This window comes from Oreochromis aureus, linkage group 8 (genome assembly GCF_013358895.1).
Source record: "Oreochromis aureus strain Israel breed Guangdong linkage group 8, ZZ_aureus, whole genome shotgun sequence".
Taxonomy (NCBI): domain Eukaryota; kingdom Metazoa; phylum Chordata; class Actinopteri; order Cichliformes; family Cichlidae; genus Oreochromis; species Oreochromis aureus.
The window spans coordinates 5,600,846-5,617,014 of record NC_052949.1 but is presented as its reverse complement, the minus strand read 5'-3'; the positions used below and the strand labels follow the sequence as shown (position 1 = coordinate 5,617,014).

At 41.3% G+C, this 16,169-nt stretch overlaps 1 protein-coding gene across 4 annotated transcripts in view; it reads right to left on the bottom strand.

Moving 5' to 3' along the window:
• The window catches only part of skap1 (src kinase associated phosphoprotein 1), a 46,096-nt gene extending 30,873 nt beyond the window's left edge, over positions 1–15,223 (bottom strand). The window contains exons 1-6 of one of the 4 annotated variants that reach the window (XM_031759375.2): positions 12,284–12,410; positions 9,991–10,119; positions 9,766–9,818; positions 6,973–7,078; positions 6,402–6,427; positions 6,153–6,269 (exon numbers count right to left, since the gene is read on the bottom strand). In XM_031759375.2, coding sequence (XP_031615235.1) covers positions 6,153–6,269; positions 6,402–6,427; positions 6,973–7,078; positions 9,766–9,805 — 289 coding nt within the window. In that variant the 5' untranslated portion in view covers positions 9,806–9,818; positions 9,991–10,119; positions 12,284–12,410. Of the gene's footprint in view, positions 1–6,152; positions 6,270–6,401; positions 6,428–6,972; positions 7,079–9,765; positions 10,120–11,988; positions 12,017–12,283; positions 12,411–15,201 lie in introns of those variants that run through there. The other 3 variants (XM_031759374.2, XM_039615971.1, XM_039615970.1) reach the window with 3 other exon arrangements.
• Positions 15,224–16,169: the final 946 nt, after the last annotated feature.

Sequence of the window (16,169 nt, the reverse complement as noted above, 5' to 3'; positions counted from 1 at the left end):
ACAGCGAGGGAGAGAGGGAAAGAAAGGCAGCCAGGAGAGAGGGAGAAAGAAAAGACTATCAGCATCTGCAGCAGCACAGTAGCCCTCGGGGAATAGCGTGAACTTTTGAACCCTGATGGCGAGCAGTCGCAGCGATGCACAGAGCCTGCGCCTGCCTCGTAATGTGTGTGTGAGTGTGTGTGTGCTTCTAGAAAAGCACACAGACACCAACTGAAGAAGGAGAGGAAAAGAGAGTGACGGAGAACGAGGAGGAAGAGGGGCGGGTCATTAACATATTCCTCGCTTCCTCGCAAACGAGCAGCCGCTACCCAAATGTCACAAAATCCATACGCCGATGAACGTGGTGAAAAATGAATCTCCGGGAGGATATTCTGACGGACAGACACGGCGTGCGGCTACATCCGAAGAAACTCAGTGTGCTCTGAGACGGCGTGGGCGATTATTCACACGCACAGACGGGTCACGGGTTGGCCAAGCAAAGAGGCCAAAGGTCAAAAGTTCAGTGAGTGGGCAGACGGGCCGACAAACCTGCAAGCAGGTCACGTATGCAGACCCGAAATACTTTCCAGGTGGATTTAAAAGAAAGAAGAGAAACTGCTATGAAGCAGCTCAGCAGCCATATTTCAACATTTACCCACAAACCTCCTCCTTCCCTGTGACTTCATTTCGAACACAGACAAGGGCCAGTTGGCACATTAAACATTGCTGATTAACCCCCTAATGGGGCATCAATCCGTCAGCAGGCATCGCTTTTCTTCTACCTCACAAGCCAAGGGACGGAGCAGGGCATGCTGCACCCTCCTCAAACACACTGCACATTACACAGCTTTTTCCAGCTTCGGCCAAACTGACAGAATTCAGATTTAATATTCTATTTACTGGCACCGTGTAATAATGTTGTTACTGTGCACTTGGCTCCTCGTATTCAAATGAGAAATAGGCGACAGCAGCGAGACATAACTTCAAATTGGTTATCCTACCGCATTCTTGTGCCAGTAATTGGTTTAGGAAATTGGGCCAGCGCAGCGATCGCTAACACGAGTCACCTTCCTTCATTCTTAACACTGGCCATAAGAGCACACCTGCGTTTGCAGCCAAAACTATCAGTTCATTAATCAATTTATCGACTGAAAACAGAAGCTCCTCTTGTTCCAGCTTTCCCATTTCAAGGATATGTTGCTTTTCTTCGTCTAACATGACTGTAGACCTGAAAACTTTAGCTGCCTGATCAAAAAAAAGCTAATTCCCTCCTATTTTTTTTCTTTAGAAAACAAGCTGCAGCCCTTCCTGCCTACATTTCAGATTAAATAATCTTAAAATTTAAAATGTTTATTGCCACACCTGAGATAATGCAGGCTGTACAGCACATGATACTAGAATCATCACAATCACAAAGAAGACGAGGGCTACGTATCAAAAGCGCCATCTTTTTCCTGCACGCCTCCTGAAACAAAGCTCTTTCTGCAGTGCTCTGTCATCGCAGCAGCTTCCCAGCAAACATCCCCGAGCGCCCAGCGGTGCTCCCCAATCAAAGAAAAACAAACAGGCGATTTCGACTTCGTAAACTTGACCTGCAAACAGCATGACAGGGCTAAAAGCCCCACATCACACACCGTCTCCTGGGGTCTAAGTGAGTGTGTTAAAGAGATTTTTGCACGCCAGAGGGGGAAATTTTGTGCCTATATTTGTTTATGTATGCATAATGTGCTGGAATGGTGTTTGAGCCTCAAACAGCATCGAGAGAGAGAGAGAGAGAAGGGTGGAGGGTGCTGAAGCGGGCAGACGTAGATGGGGTGAGGCTGCAGGCGCGGTCAGGTCACCGGTGCGGTCGGCGGGTGAAACTCAGTTCACATTACCATGCAGACAACCCGGGCTAACAATGGAGGCTCCATCTGTTCCTGTCAGCGATTACAAATCTGGTGTCACCCAGTCCGCTGAAGACAACAGGCCACCGCATCTAATCAAACGGCACAGGCTCCTCCTGCGTGTAGAAGCAGCCATCGACTTCACACTCACTCACTCTCTGGTTAGGGAACACAGAGCAGCGAAGGCAGGCAGTCGATTACCACGGATAATACATCCTCGAAGTCACAAAGTCTCCATTGTGTACAGTAGGATTTAAAAAAAAAAAAAAAAAAGAACGACACAATTAAACTCAAGAGAGAAGACTCAATTTTCTACCTTCCCTTCTCCTTATCGCTACTCTCTGAATCCAACAAAATTATCATTAATTTTCGATTCCTCTGAATGAAAAGAAAGTTCGAATATCATGGTTAACTGTTCCTCCTAAAATGTGGCTGATTTCATTAAGCGCCGGGGCCATTATTTCCCACAAACACTCCCTCTTCCCTCTTGAAACAGACCGCCCGGCAGAGAAGTGTGAACCATTTCTTTCAGCTGGCAGTGAACAGAGAATGAACTATGAACTCCGCATGCCCTTTTACTGAGGACACAGGCCATTCACTATGCTAACATGGTCGCCGTCCCCCAGCAATAAAAGACAGAGCGCTGCAAGGTGGACATTTGTCTTACAAAGTCAAATGTTATGATTATCGATCTGACAGTACAATGTGTGTGCGTTTTTTGGTTTTTTTAAATCAAAGCAAAATACAAACAGGGGATTAAAAAACTGATTACGGCGATTCGGGATAATTGGCTTCTTCTCACATTCAACACAGACAATGGCGTGACTGCGTTTTTGAGCTTTAACAACTATCGCTTTCCACAGCAACAGACGGCGCCGTTTGTAGTTTGGTGTGTTACAATTATAGCCTTAAGGGAAAATTTTTTTAAGCATTTCATACTTTGATTTTGTTTGTTTCCCACAAAGCAAATGTCCTCTTGTTTATTGTAAAATGAACAATTTCAAAAAATGAATTATCGCGGTCTTATTGTCGGCTATCTTCGCACCATCTGCCGTGATTTGTTTTCTCTATTTTTCCAAAGTTGCCCAGTAAAGGCGACGGTTACTCTTCTGTGAGCAGAAGAGCTCATTAAGCCGTTTCCAAATAAATAAACGGGGGGATTTGTGCTCGACTTCATCCAGCTGGCATTAAATACCGGTATCGCCAAAATGACTGGAAATATTCCTGTTTCTCGACTGGGAATTTCCACATGCGTCCCTGCTTTATCTCAAGAAAGACGCTAAAACAGCAGCGGAGATGGGCACCTGAGGCAGCAGAGGCAATAATGCCCACCTGCGGCATGTCATGTCAAGGGCTATTAGCTGGCACATAGCGTCAGAAATACAAAAACTCTGAATGGGAGGGAGGCGAATCAGAGAAGGGAAGATAGAAAGAAAGATTGATACAGGGAGAGAGGGATGGAACACTCATGGCCCCTCAGGTACAGTGTTGTATTTCAAACCCGGTTGTGGAAGAATAGAGGGGCTCAGCTTCTATCAATCACTGCATTAGCCTGCAGCTACAAAGCCTCCTCTCTGTGTGGGCAGCCTCAACACCTCCCACAGTACACACGTGCAAGGATCGGGAGCTGAGCTGTGGAGCCGCCACTGGAGGGAGCTCTAGGTCACCATTCAGGCTTTTGTGAGCCACCACAGCCCCCCACCCCCAAGCCGTTTTTTTGCACCAGCATCAGGATGGCCTTACCTGCACACTACCAAGGGAGGAAGAGCAGAGGAAGGAGGAGCTAAAGGAGCCTGGCAGAGAGGTAGGACACCAGCAAGAAGGAAAATTTTACACGTGGTCTATTCTGTTCTAATTAAAAAGGCCAAGCGCCAAAATAGAGAAACCTACGCATCCTGTGGTGAGGTGTAGGTGTGTCAGTGAGGATGGCGGGGGATAGTGTCTTAAAATTGCGTTGTTTCCTGTCACAGTTATTATTAAATCATCTTTAAGATTTCACCGTAGCTGTAAGAACGTAGCTTCGGTCTGTTTGTAGGCTGCAAAGCATTTAAACCATCTTTTTTCAAGTACAGTGTGAAAAAGAGCTACAGCTAGTGATTAAACGTCCACGTGATCCGACATAACAAGTACTGTTTTTAAGTGCAACAAGGCATCAGACATGAGAATGAGAGCCTTATAACTATAAACATCATGAAGTGCTGCTCTCTTCCATCTGCTAAATACTGTATATACTGTATTTGTCACTCAGGGTACCAAAATAACAATGGCAGGATAAAGGTGCTCTTAAAGCACTGTTACACACATAAAGTGGTATCATCTGTGTAAACACTACATTTCAGGGGTTTAGCACGCAGAACTCCAGGCACTATTCATAAGCAATCTCCGTGGGCCATCCGTATCTCTCGTGCATATTTTTTAAATAAACAATTGAGCTGACGGCTATTTACAACAATGTCTAGTGGTCATTAGGCTAGCCTGTAATGAACTGTCCATATGATGCATTCATGCATAGTTTAAAACTCCACACATTTCTCCATACTTTAGTCTACGATTACTTTATGGTTAAATGAGTTTTGCTTTCGGAGGTCAGATCTTCAAGGCACACCATAATAATTGTAAGTAATGTAATTATCTTGATAATTGTAAAATTTTAATTAATAGTCCAAACCCATTGATGTTTATATAACTGTAATACTGAAACTGCAGCACCTTGTGGTTGAGCAAGCTTAATAATGGTGTGTTAAAATGAATAAGAATAAATTAGATTTATGATATGTGCAATGAAATGACATAACAGCTATTTTCTGTTAACATTTTTTTAAATGATTAAACACGAAAGTTAGAGATACGGCAGTTTAATGGTGGCTGATATAAACTGGGTGATTTAATAATACATGAAAATGTTTCTGAGAGTGCACACAGGTATGTTGGTGTGCTGCCTGATGGTGTGCTTCATTAGAACTGGCAAAGGCTGAATAAACGACCCCATCGCTACACAAGTAAAGTTTCTCAAATTAAGAGGCATTATCATTGTGATATAAATTATATTTCATCAGCCTGAAACCAACAGGCTTGTACAAAAATGCCCTGCTCACCCCATGGCATACCGCCATGAGAACCATTGGTGCAACATACAATAAAGGATAATGCTGCCTGATGTCAGTGCTGCTAAGCTTTCATTTGGAGATGCACCTGCTGCTGCTTTTCTGGCCGTTTCTGAAATTAAGGGCCATCCGTTTCATGGTTTTAACTTGTGCTCGGTCTAACACAGGCTCGCAGTCTTTACCACCTGCTGTTAGCTAAACCCTTCCTAACCTGGTAGTCGTGCAGCTCACTTTTCTTTTGAAAGAAATTTATTAACAACAGACTTTCCTCAGTTTGCTCCCTCTCCTTTCTTCCTTTTCTTTTTTGACGCTTTCTTGAGGAAAGACATGATTCAAGGTGCACATTTGCATTGGCCACATGAAATAAATTAGCTGCGCTGAAAAAGCGAGTCTGAGCAAACTAAACAATTCTACATCGTTTGTAAAGTGAAAGGTAGAAGTGGCAGCAGCCTCAGCAATATTTTTGTAACCAAAGTCACTCGACTGATTCATTCATGCAATAATTACATAGACACACAAAAACAAACTTCTCATTTCAGGCTTGCTATAACTACTCCCAATAGTCCAAATTTCCCCCCAATACCTGTCACAGATTTGGGTGGAAGATATGATAATGTCAATGTTTATGCTAAATATGGTCAGTAGAAGAGGTCGAAGAATGAATCCTGTGGAACGCCTGCACTCATGACAAAGAAGGGCACAACACAGTGACAACTCCTCTTTACCTTTTGTTTAAAGCAACTTATAGCCTTTTAGCAGAAACACAAATAGTCACGTCTATGCTCAGGGTGAAATGTAATACTTTGGTGGTTGTTAAAACGCAGACAAAACACCCTCTGTGAAGGTGTTATGTCTTTATACTATGATCTGTGAACTGTAATGTACACATAAAAAGAGTAGAAAATTAAGGGAAATGCAAAATATAAACATTTTGCATTTTTATTGTTTCTTGAAGAAAACAAAAATAACATATTATTATTCAGTGACTTTACTGGTCAGGTCTAGTTTAGATGAACTTGGGCTGTATGTGGCCCATAAACTAAAGTGAACAGTTTTTTGTTGTTGTTTTGTTTTCTTCTTGCCGTGCACAGAGAAACACACACATCTCTCACAAATTTCTGCAGTGCACCTACAATAGCCCACACAAAGGAGGAACCAGCCATCAGGACTGCTGTTAACTTACAGTCACCCACTCCATCTTCCTGGTAGTCAGACACTACTGAGGCGTCGTCTGAAGGGGCCGAGCGACCCAGGCTGGAACTGCGGTTGTCATCGGAGCCTTCATCTTCCCTTAAATCCACTGGTGGTAGTGATAGAGTGAAACAGAGAGATAAAGGAAATGTCACTAAGAGAGACAATTAACAAAAGACTTTATGGCCTCATCTTTAAAAACTACACAGTATGTGATGGAGATTAAGAGATTGTTACTTACATCTTATAGGAAACTCCTCAGGGTTTCTGCAAAACCAAAACAGGTACAAATCATTTTGCAGTGACTTGCAAAGGTTTCTGTGCTTTCATTTTCAGACAGCGTTGCTCCAACATTACTTCTGAAATTCAGTAATTGTTTCTTAGGCAGAAGACCACAAAACCACAAGGATTCTATAGCAGAGCTTGTGTCTCTTATCATGCAGTGCAGGCAGTACTGACTTCCGGAGTAAGCTGTCACCAGTACTTCATACAAGAGGTTCACTATTTTGGGCTCATGCTCAAGAATTAAATCACATTTAATTGTCTCAATCAAGAAAAGTTTATTGCACGAGATCTTTAAAAGCTGTTTTAACAATAAGAGCAAGAATGAAGTCTCGAAGGTGACACCATTAGACTTAATCAGCTCCTTCAAATGTAATCATGCAAACTGTGTTTAAAGCAATTACAGCAACAATTAAGGGTTTTGTGTGGCATTATCAGCTAAAATTAGATAACGGTGTCTTTGAAATTACTTTTAAAAGTAGGTTTCTGGGCCTCAGATTTAGAGCTTCTTCGAAAGGATAAAATCATACCTTGAATGGACGACCCTGAAGTTATTCAGCAGGACCTGTCGTGTCTCTTCTGCAGATTCACTCAGGTTCTCACCATGAAGAATCTCTGTCACAAACAGCTCGCAGTCTGAGGGCAGCAAACCATTTATGTTAAATTAAAGCAACCTTGGCATTGTGCATTTCCTGTATTGTTCTTTAGTCCTCTGTTATGCATGTTGTATAGAACAGAAACTACAGATGTAAATTTGCAGTTTTGCTTCAATCTGACATGTTTACATACTATATTTTTTATCCTTGTGCTAATTAGCATGCACTGTCCCTGTTAAATAACCACGAACATAAAAAATAAAAAAAATTAATTAAGCACTGAGGGTTACGAGTGACTAAAGGGTCGCGATCATGAAGCGTTTACACAGGATAATGCTCTGATGTTTCTATGGTGATGATGAAATTCTGTGTCTTTTCAGATTTTTCTCTATTAAGAAGAAGAACACAACAACTTGAACACCTGTGCACTACAATGCACTCAAACAAAGCAAACCCTGCAGTCTGTGTTAGCGTACCTCCATGATTCTCGAAGTGCGGCCTGCACAACAGAGGCGACCCTCGGGAGCATTTTACGTGGCCCCGGAGCGTAACAAAAAAAAAAAGGAACGCAACAGTTCATGGCATACTGTGATATAACAGCGCAAAATGAAACCGAGGGAGCATTTCTCTGCAATTTCAACACTTTTATTGTAGCCATGATGGCAGATTAAACCTTCCTAACTTTGACAAATACAGCTGGTGTTAAGAAATGCCAAGAGCCATCTCGCATGCGGTTAAACAACAATAAACCAGCACAAAAATGATAATTACCAGCATAAACCACCATCTGATGAACAGACACATTATAAACAATAACTGAAAGTGTTTAATGTGGGAGCCTCAATTACGCTGGCTCCCCAAACTGGCACCCAGACAATAAACTTTAAGAATACTTTCTATTTGGTACTTTCATATCTTTGTTCCTAGTTTATCACTCACACGTCTCGCATCAAGTTTTCTCTTTTATAAAATATTGCTTTACATTTCACAGTCCTCTCTCTGTGCTGAGCTCATGAAGATGATTGACACATTAAAGGAAAAACCACCACGTGCTGACAGCTTCAGTATGCCTTAAATCTCCACTTTTTAGGAACGCTAAAGGAGGACTGAGCATAGCTCTTTCAAAAAGTCTTTCATCCACTGGTGTTTTAATGGAGGAGAATGCAAACACTGTAACACCAGTCCAAAATCTCACAGGTGTGAGATGGTTGAAATATCATTACTGCAAAGACCACAGCATATGACTCACATCCTTATCAAACCATCCGGTGAGCCTTTAATAACTTCTGATACTGGTAGAGACCACTCCCATCACAATGCAAATCATCACCCAGGAAAAACTTTGCAGTGGTTTTGCTGCGGAAACTCCACATGGAGATTTTTGAGGAACTAAAAAACTATTGACCTGTTAAGTCTGATGTCATTAGCCATTTTCAGGTCCAAATAATTCTTCAGTTCCCCAACTCAAACAAACAGGGAGAAACCACTGAGAGTTTAAACATTGAACTTAATATAAATGATCACTCGGGGTGTTCACACAGGCTTAAAATGCAGACATCCATGAAGAAAAGGATTTCTGAGGTTTAGCTGGCTAAGTTAGCTGGCTAATAGAAAACTAAATATCACTTTGTGAAGTTGGGCTAGCTGACATATGATCCACTACTTGTTGGCTAGCTCAGAGCTATGGTTAGGATAACACAAAGCAGAATTAAGATGTAGACTGAGCATTAAATTTTTCTCAATTAAAGTTGTGGGTCCCTGAAAGCCAGAAACAAACGCCATCACATCGCAGGAAGAACACCCCTAAAATGGATAACATTTCAGCCAGAAGAACGTCTGAGATGATACATCAGTAACACAAGGTTAGTAATTAATATGTCGCTATGGTCTGGATTACTTGGATTACTCATGTAATGCCTGAGAAACTCACTTAACAACTTGTCCAAATCTAGAAATACATTTAGGTTTCTATACATTTTCAATGTTAGGTAATGTGGTAATGTTGATCTCACCTCAATAGGTAACCAACCATCCACAAGGTCAGAGTTGACACTCTGACTGCCTGCTTCTGGCCCCCAGGTTGCATATTTAACAGCAATACTCTAAACAAGACGTGACTCAAACCAAGCCAGCAAAGCAATACCACGAGATGCCATCTCTGTCTGGGTCAAGAGTTTAGATATTTCCTTCAACTAATCACCTGCACCTCAATACTTTATGCTTTCCTTCTACTTTGTTGAAAAATAAAAAGCTACTCTTCCTGTGTCTTGACCTCTAAAATAAAAAAAAGGGCAAACACGTAAGGCTATCATATCCCGCTAAAGTAAACTACAAACTTGATTTGATGAGATGGAAACATTACAGAGAAATGTAACACTAATCTTTATGATAATGAAGGCCAGAACAGGTCGGTCAACCTCAATTATCTGATTCAATTTCATTATGCACCCACTCATATTCTACAGAAATGTTCTGGCCCATGCAAATGTTCTTCCAAAAGCCTGTTGGCTGGCTTAGCAGTGCATGCAAATGGAGTAAATGTCACGGCAGCAGTGAAGATCTATGAAAATTGTTAAGATACAGTGTTAAAAGTTCTCTTTAACACTGTGTGCTCAACAGGTGGGAGCTCAACTCTAAAGAGTGCCTACTTAAACTGACTTTAAAGTTAAACCTGTCTATGAGGAAAGAAAGATCTGTTAAATGTAAAAAAAAAAAAAAAGGTATTACCATACAGAAGCCTCGTGAAGTCGTCCACATTTGTCCCCATCCCTTTGGTTCACCTATCCAAAAAATAAAACTTCGATTCGATGATTTATCAGACTTATTCAGCTCCTTTAGGCTTTGGGTTTTACTCCACAATGTAGCCTACGTAGCTCCAGTCTCTAACGTACCGTTACAGCTCAATTACACTTAAAAAGGAACCCGGCACAGATACACTGCAGATCAACTCACCACCTGTGGCCTTTTGCACTGAAACTTCCGTGCATGCATCAACATTTGCACAAAACGGGGAGGAGCAGGTGCACAAATGACAACTTCCTCTGCATTCTGGTTTCTCAGCTGAGAGCAAAGAAGCTCTGCCTGACAGTGAGACAAAAAAAAAACCACCGCTGTCTGGCTTATATGGCTCAGTAGGTCATGTACATGAGCTGCTGCCTGCCGGTGTTATTACAAAACTGCATGTGGTAAATGCACAACCACGTCTAGACAAGCAAACTAGAAACGAATGCAAAGTTATTCCACATAAAAATCAACAAATCTGGAAAAGGTTCCCACCTGACCCTCAGAATAAGCATTTATTTTTCAGACTCTAGTACAGGACCATCATGGACCACATACAGCCCAGTTTGATCTTAAGAGGGCCAGGCTAGCAAAACTCTTTTTTCTGAAGACATTTAACCACGCAGTTCAAATAAAAGAGAATGTTTGTGTTAATTCATAGAAAAAAAAAACATTTTCCATGGATCATTTGTAAATAAAGAAATTGCTCAAGTAGAGAGGGTCATTTAATTGTTTATCTGTTACTTAATTACTTTGTTGTAATATGAATGGCTACAGGTGAGGTCTTTATCAGTGGAAACAAATGAAAATACAGTTAAAATTCCAAAGCCCCCCAGTGGGCTAGACTGGAGTCTTTGCCCCATGTTTGACACCCCTGCTCTAGCATATTTAATGAAACCATGTAAAACTTTACCTTCATATTACAAATATTTTTTGAATTACAGGCCCTCCTAGTGCATCTGGGTTACCAAAATCTGGCACTTTTTAATTTGCCTTATTTTTTCCAGCATTTCTGAGCCCTTACAATAAGTACATTAGATAGGCACTGTTCAGAGCTGAAAAACACATTTAAACTCTGCTAGAAACTACAACTTAACACATTTTTATGCCCACGCCAAGTCTCACAATCTGGTGCAAAATTATTTTTTTTTTCTACACCAATTTTTTCTACATGAGATATATATCACAGTGTCAGCAGCAAAACCCCTCCATTTTAAGGCCGCTGACGTAAAGGAAGCATTGGTAACCTAGATGTTTGATCCATTTTCTGATAATTCACTGGGAAAACCTTTAAATAGTGCATAAAAGTCTAATGTTGATAACCAGCTTATCAAAACCATTTAGTTTGTAATCCTTTTTAATCACATTTTGATAACATGCTCAATTTTCAGCCATGATTCCTTCTGCTATTTTTAACTGTGCTTATTAAATACAAATACTGTGAAGTCTAATATATCTCCATTGCATATTAGGGATAACCACTCTATTTGACATCACACAGAGCCAAGAGTAGAAAAACACTGTACTATTTTAAAAAAAAAATGTGGTTAAATAAATAAAAAATAAAAAAACAGTTAAGAAAACTCAAAATATCAAGGTAACATGATTCAATAACTTGTGTTACACTGCTCTGCAACCTCTGCTGGCCTCTTTCACAGAGGCAGTGAAAGAGTTGTTGGCTCTTGTTGTCCACACCTGATAAGGTAAGAGTAAAGGCTACTTCCTGCCAGACCTGTTTGTGCTCTCAAGAATGCAATTATGCACTTTACTTACTTAGGTTATCTTGTAAATTAAAATAAAATTCACGTTTCTAAAAACTCTGGTGTCAGTCTTAATTTTATGTTGTGGCTTATAGGTATACAGGATTGTAATCGTGATATTTACAGCCCAGAGTATAGCTTGTGTGTACTTTAATCATGATAGGATTTACTGGTATTGACAGTAGCTCTGTAAACCGATTAATTTACCTTAAAAAAATATTTAGGAAAATTGATAATACACACATGAAAAATGTATCATGATATACCTCCACAGTAGCTAAGTTTAATTTAGCTAAATAAAGTCTGGTGACAGTGCCTAGCTAGATCTACGATCACTAAAAGTATATATGGGTTTGCTTTTTGATTAACTGTAAGAAGTATTTAGAAAACCTTGTTGTTGTTACGTCACCTTCACTGCACATCTTGCACAGCTGGAGTCACAGGCCAGAAAATAACCAGCAATTATATTAACTTTTAGATTAACAGTTGAACTAAAACTTAGCACCATTATTCTCATATTGAAAGCAGCTGCTGTTTTATTTGTCTAGCTATCCAAGCAAGTTTTATATTAGCCTAATTTAGCATGCTAGGCTAAATTAAGTTAGCCTAACTTAGCTACAATCGTTGATAGGCGTTTATTAGGAAATAAACGGTCCTTCAATGTTCATCTTCTATCATTTTTCCTGTTAAGGTTATATACTTACCAGTTAATGTGGAAATAAAGGTGGAAAGCTATTTTAAATGTCATTTTATTTGATAGCTATCTTTATGTAAGTCTTCTCCGTGGGTGCCGCATTCAAGTACATATGTTTTCCGTTTTTGCTAATGAAGCTGGAAAAAGCTAATCCTGAACTACCAATGATTTTATAAAAGCGTTTCAGAACTGTATTCTGATAAAGGTGAGCTACAATTCCACGACCTTTAACAGAAAGATATTTTTTTAAGCATTATTTTACTGACCGCTTTTTGTTTTTGTGCAAATGCTGAGTTCAAGTACACCCAGTCTTTCAATCTTTAAAATGGTAAATTTCATTTGTAGCAGGAGAGAGATTTTTCTCAGGATGTAATAACCTAATGGGGATGTCTAATGCTTTCCCTGTAGTAGATATTGTGTTCTGAACCTGTCTCTTTTTTAAAGATGAGAATATAAATATCAACAGGGATGTAGTTAACATATAGCTTTGATTTTGTTGCATTACTGAATCAGAATTTAACTGGTTAAACATTACCTTCAGCATAAATAGCGCATCTTGCCAAACTGGGTATCATAAATTCTCAGTTTCACTGCTTAAATATGACACTTTCATGGGTCTTTGGTTTTGGCTGAAAAACTAATTAGTATATTTATGACAACAAATGAATGCAGCTTCACTAAATTGGCCCCTCACTATCTGACAGGGCCTGGATGAATGGTTTAGTTTGCCAGCAGAGGATGACCTGGATTGGACTGGGCTCAGCTGAAATGAGCAGAGGAGGCTGTGGTAGTAGCTATATTAGAAATAGAAATATTGGTGGTTGTTGCTATTGTGTTATTGATCCTCTATTACTGAAAGCGTGTGAGGAAAGCCATCAAATAAGCAAAGCTCAATCAGACACAGCTCACATTGACAGAAAACACGACGTATCAATCAAGCGATGTACAGCTGATGCTATATTTTAAACTATAGAGGTGATTTTTATTATTTCAGATCTTAAACTTGCATTTTTTTAACTCTTAATGCAGCATGTTGACTCTAATTTTAATAGCGATAATTGCAGCTGCGATGGTCTTGTTTTTATTTATTTTTTTACCACCAAACAATGCTTTCACGTTTTCACATGTTTTCATGTTGAATGCTGTCTCGTGATGGAGTCTTTCCTTGTCACTTCTCTACAAGAACCCGTGGGGTCAGGGCGAGTTGAATCCCATGTCAGGATTGTCCCCACACTGACCTGTGCCTGACTGGCCTTCCAGCAAAAAGCCCCTGTGAAGGTAAGAGGAACTGGGGGTCCCCTCCCCTGGAAAAGAGATTCCCTCCCCTTGACAGCTCCACAGAGCCCCAGCCACCTGCCTGCTGGGTCAGCCCCATATGAAAAGGGAAGCCCTTTGTAATCCAACGGGGATTACACCACCCAACAATGCACCGCTGAAAGAGCGACAAAAGCCCTGTATCAAACGCCGCCGAGGGGGAGCAAGACTATGATCTCCCACTACTACCAACACTGACTCCTCTGCTGCCTCTCATCTCCCCAAGAGGCTCTCACCCCCTTCAGCATTTGCTGCCTCTGTCCTCCTTCTGCCCTCTCTCATCTCCGGGATCTGGCCTTTTATCAGCGCATTCCTTTTCATTTGCATTGCGGTGTGGGGAGGGACAGCAGGTCTCTCTGATCTGATAGAGCCAGAAGAGAGAGAGTCAGGAGGCTCCTCAGGGCATGGAGGGTGTGTGTTTGAGTGTGTGTGTATGTGTGTATCCTGTCCTGCAAACACACAACATTGCATTCTCCAGATAGGCAGTCCAGAGGGGCAAATAAAGAGGCACCCACACCTGTCTGTCGAGCTCTGTTTGTCTTTAGTTTAGAAGAGGAAAAGGAAGTAGTTTAAAAAGAGAGCGACACTCACCTTCAAACAAATTGGCCACAAAAAAGTCACTCCTTCACCTTTCAAAATAGAAGATATCTCAAGATGGTGCGCAAATTTAAATGTATTCATTTTTTTAAAAAAGGTGTTTGGCCTGATTCTTGGCGGTCTCTTGTAAATGTTTGTGTTGCTCAAGGAGATAAAAAAAGAGGTAGTTTACTCTTCGGATTTCCTCCGAATCATTGAATTCCCAACCCACCCATTGCTCAAACATATGTCAGTGCAGGGGGGGGCGAAGTTAAAAAAAAAGTGATGATAGATTGAGGACACGAAAGACAGAAGAGAGCAAATGTGCCACGCTAAATCTACAACCTTCAGTCAGCCTCACATTGACTGACTCGGAGAGTTACCTCAGCTTGTGCTCCAATCAATGTTAGCCCTGAGAGCATTGAATAGAAAATCATTCAAATTGTATTATGTTAGGATATATGAGCCGTTTCAAAATATTAATTCAGCATTATTTGAGGTGTCTGTTAAGGACAGCAGTTACAGCTAGCAGTGCGTTGACTCGACTGAGTGATTGCACACCTCTATTACATGTGATGTATGAATGTGTGAGCGAGGGACCTATTTTTCATTACCAGGACTTTGTCCCTAGAGGCAGTTGTTAAAGAAGAATCCATGAATTACCCCTCTGGAACAACTGGCCCTTGTCATAAGCGGAGAGGAGAGGGAAAGTGAAGGGGGGAAAAGGGAAGCATAGCACTATTGATAGTGGTGGGATTGAGAGACTGGAAGGACGCCAGAAGAATGTGTCTGCCTTTGCTTGTGATCCGGCAACGCTGCCGCCTCTCCCTCTGTCCAGTTAATTGGAATACAAAGCAGAGCAGGGTCGATGAGAGAGCGGCGGTGAGGAGGAAGAGGAGGAGGAAGGTGGTGGTGGTGGGGGGGGGGGTAAGCTGCTGTCTGTCTACAGCAACACTCAACCTTCACTGCTCGCTGGGAATTGACTGTGGAACCAGCAAGCGAGACCGACACACTGTCACTGGTAAAATGAACTGTCACCTTGCATTTCTCAGCCTCCTGGCAGCATCGAATTGGCCGCTTTGAACCATGTGACGCGACACTGATTGAGTTCTGGTTTCCCCCCTCCTGGGCTCTAAAGGAAAAGAGCTGGTTTAATTTCAAGTGTACAGGCTCTCCATGCAAAGTATCAGGCAGCGCTTCGTACCTGTGTCTTTACACCAAAGCTTTCTCTTCTTCCTCACCACCCCTCATTATTTCATCGTGCTGCTTCGTTACGCTGCCTCTCAGCTAGTCTTGTTTTTCTTACGGCATATAGTCATGGCGGTCTGACAGGCACACAGAGGAGGAAAACTATTAGGGGTAGCCATTTGGATCCTGGAGGCAATCCCGGGGAGTATTAAGACGTTAACCCTGGCCAAGTCACTTGTCTCTCTCAGTTACCATACTGATGGAGTGGGGAAAGGATGCAGTCGCAGTGGGACCCGGGAGACGGGAGCTTCAGGTCGGCCAGCGCCTCCAGATCCAATCGAGCCTGACTCAGATGGGGGATGGTTGTCAAGAATCTCTCAGGCTTGGCTATAAAGAGCCTCAGTGCCAAAACAAAGGAAGAAGAGAGCGTGCCACTCATACCCAGGCAGCCCCTCTCCACAAACCTCCAAAAACTGTGAAAGAAATCATGAAAATCAAAAGAATTAGGGGTACAGCAGTACACTGGTACCAACCCATATCTGCTCAGATTATAAGACGTTCAAAGGTAATCGTTTATCATAGTTTTGTTTCCCTCGTACAACAATGAGGGTATAAACACCAACAAAATTGTTTCAAAAAAGGGAAAAAAACTACTGAATTTCACAGACCAAACAACTAAAATGAATTTTGATAAGAATAAAAAAAAATATATGCAAGTTTGGTTTTAATTTCTTTAAACACCTTTTTAAGAAGTGTTTAAGTCTGTTTTTCTCATCATTTAAACCCACTTATGTCTGCACATTAAGTGATGTCATAAA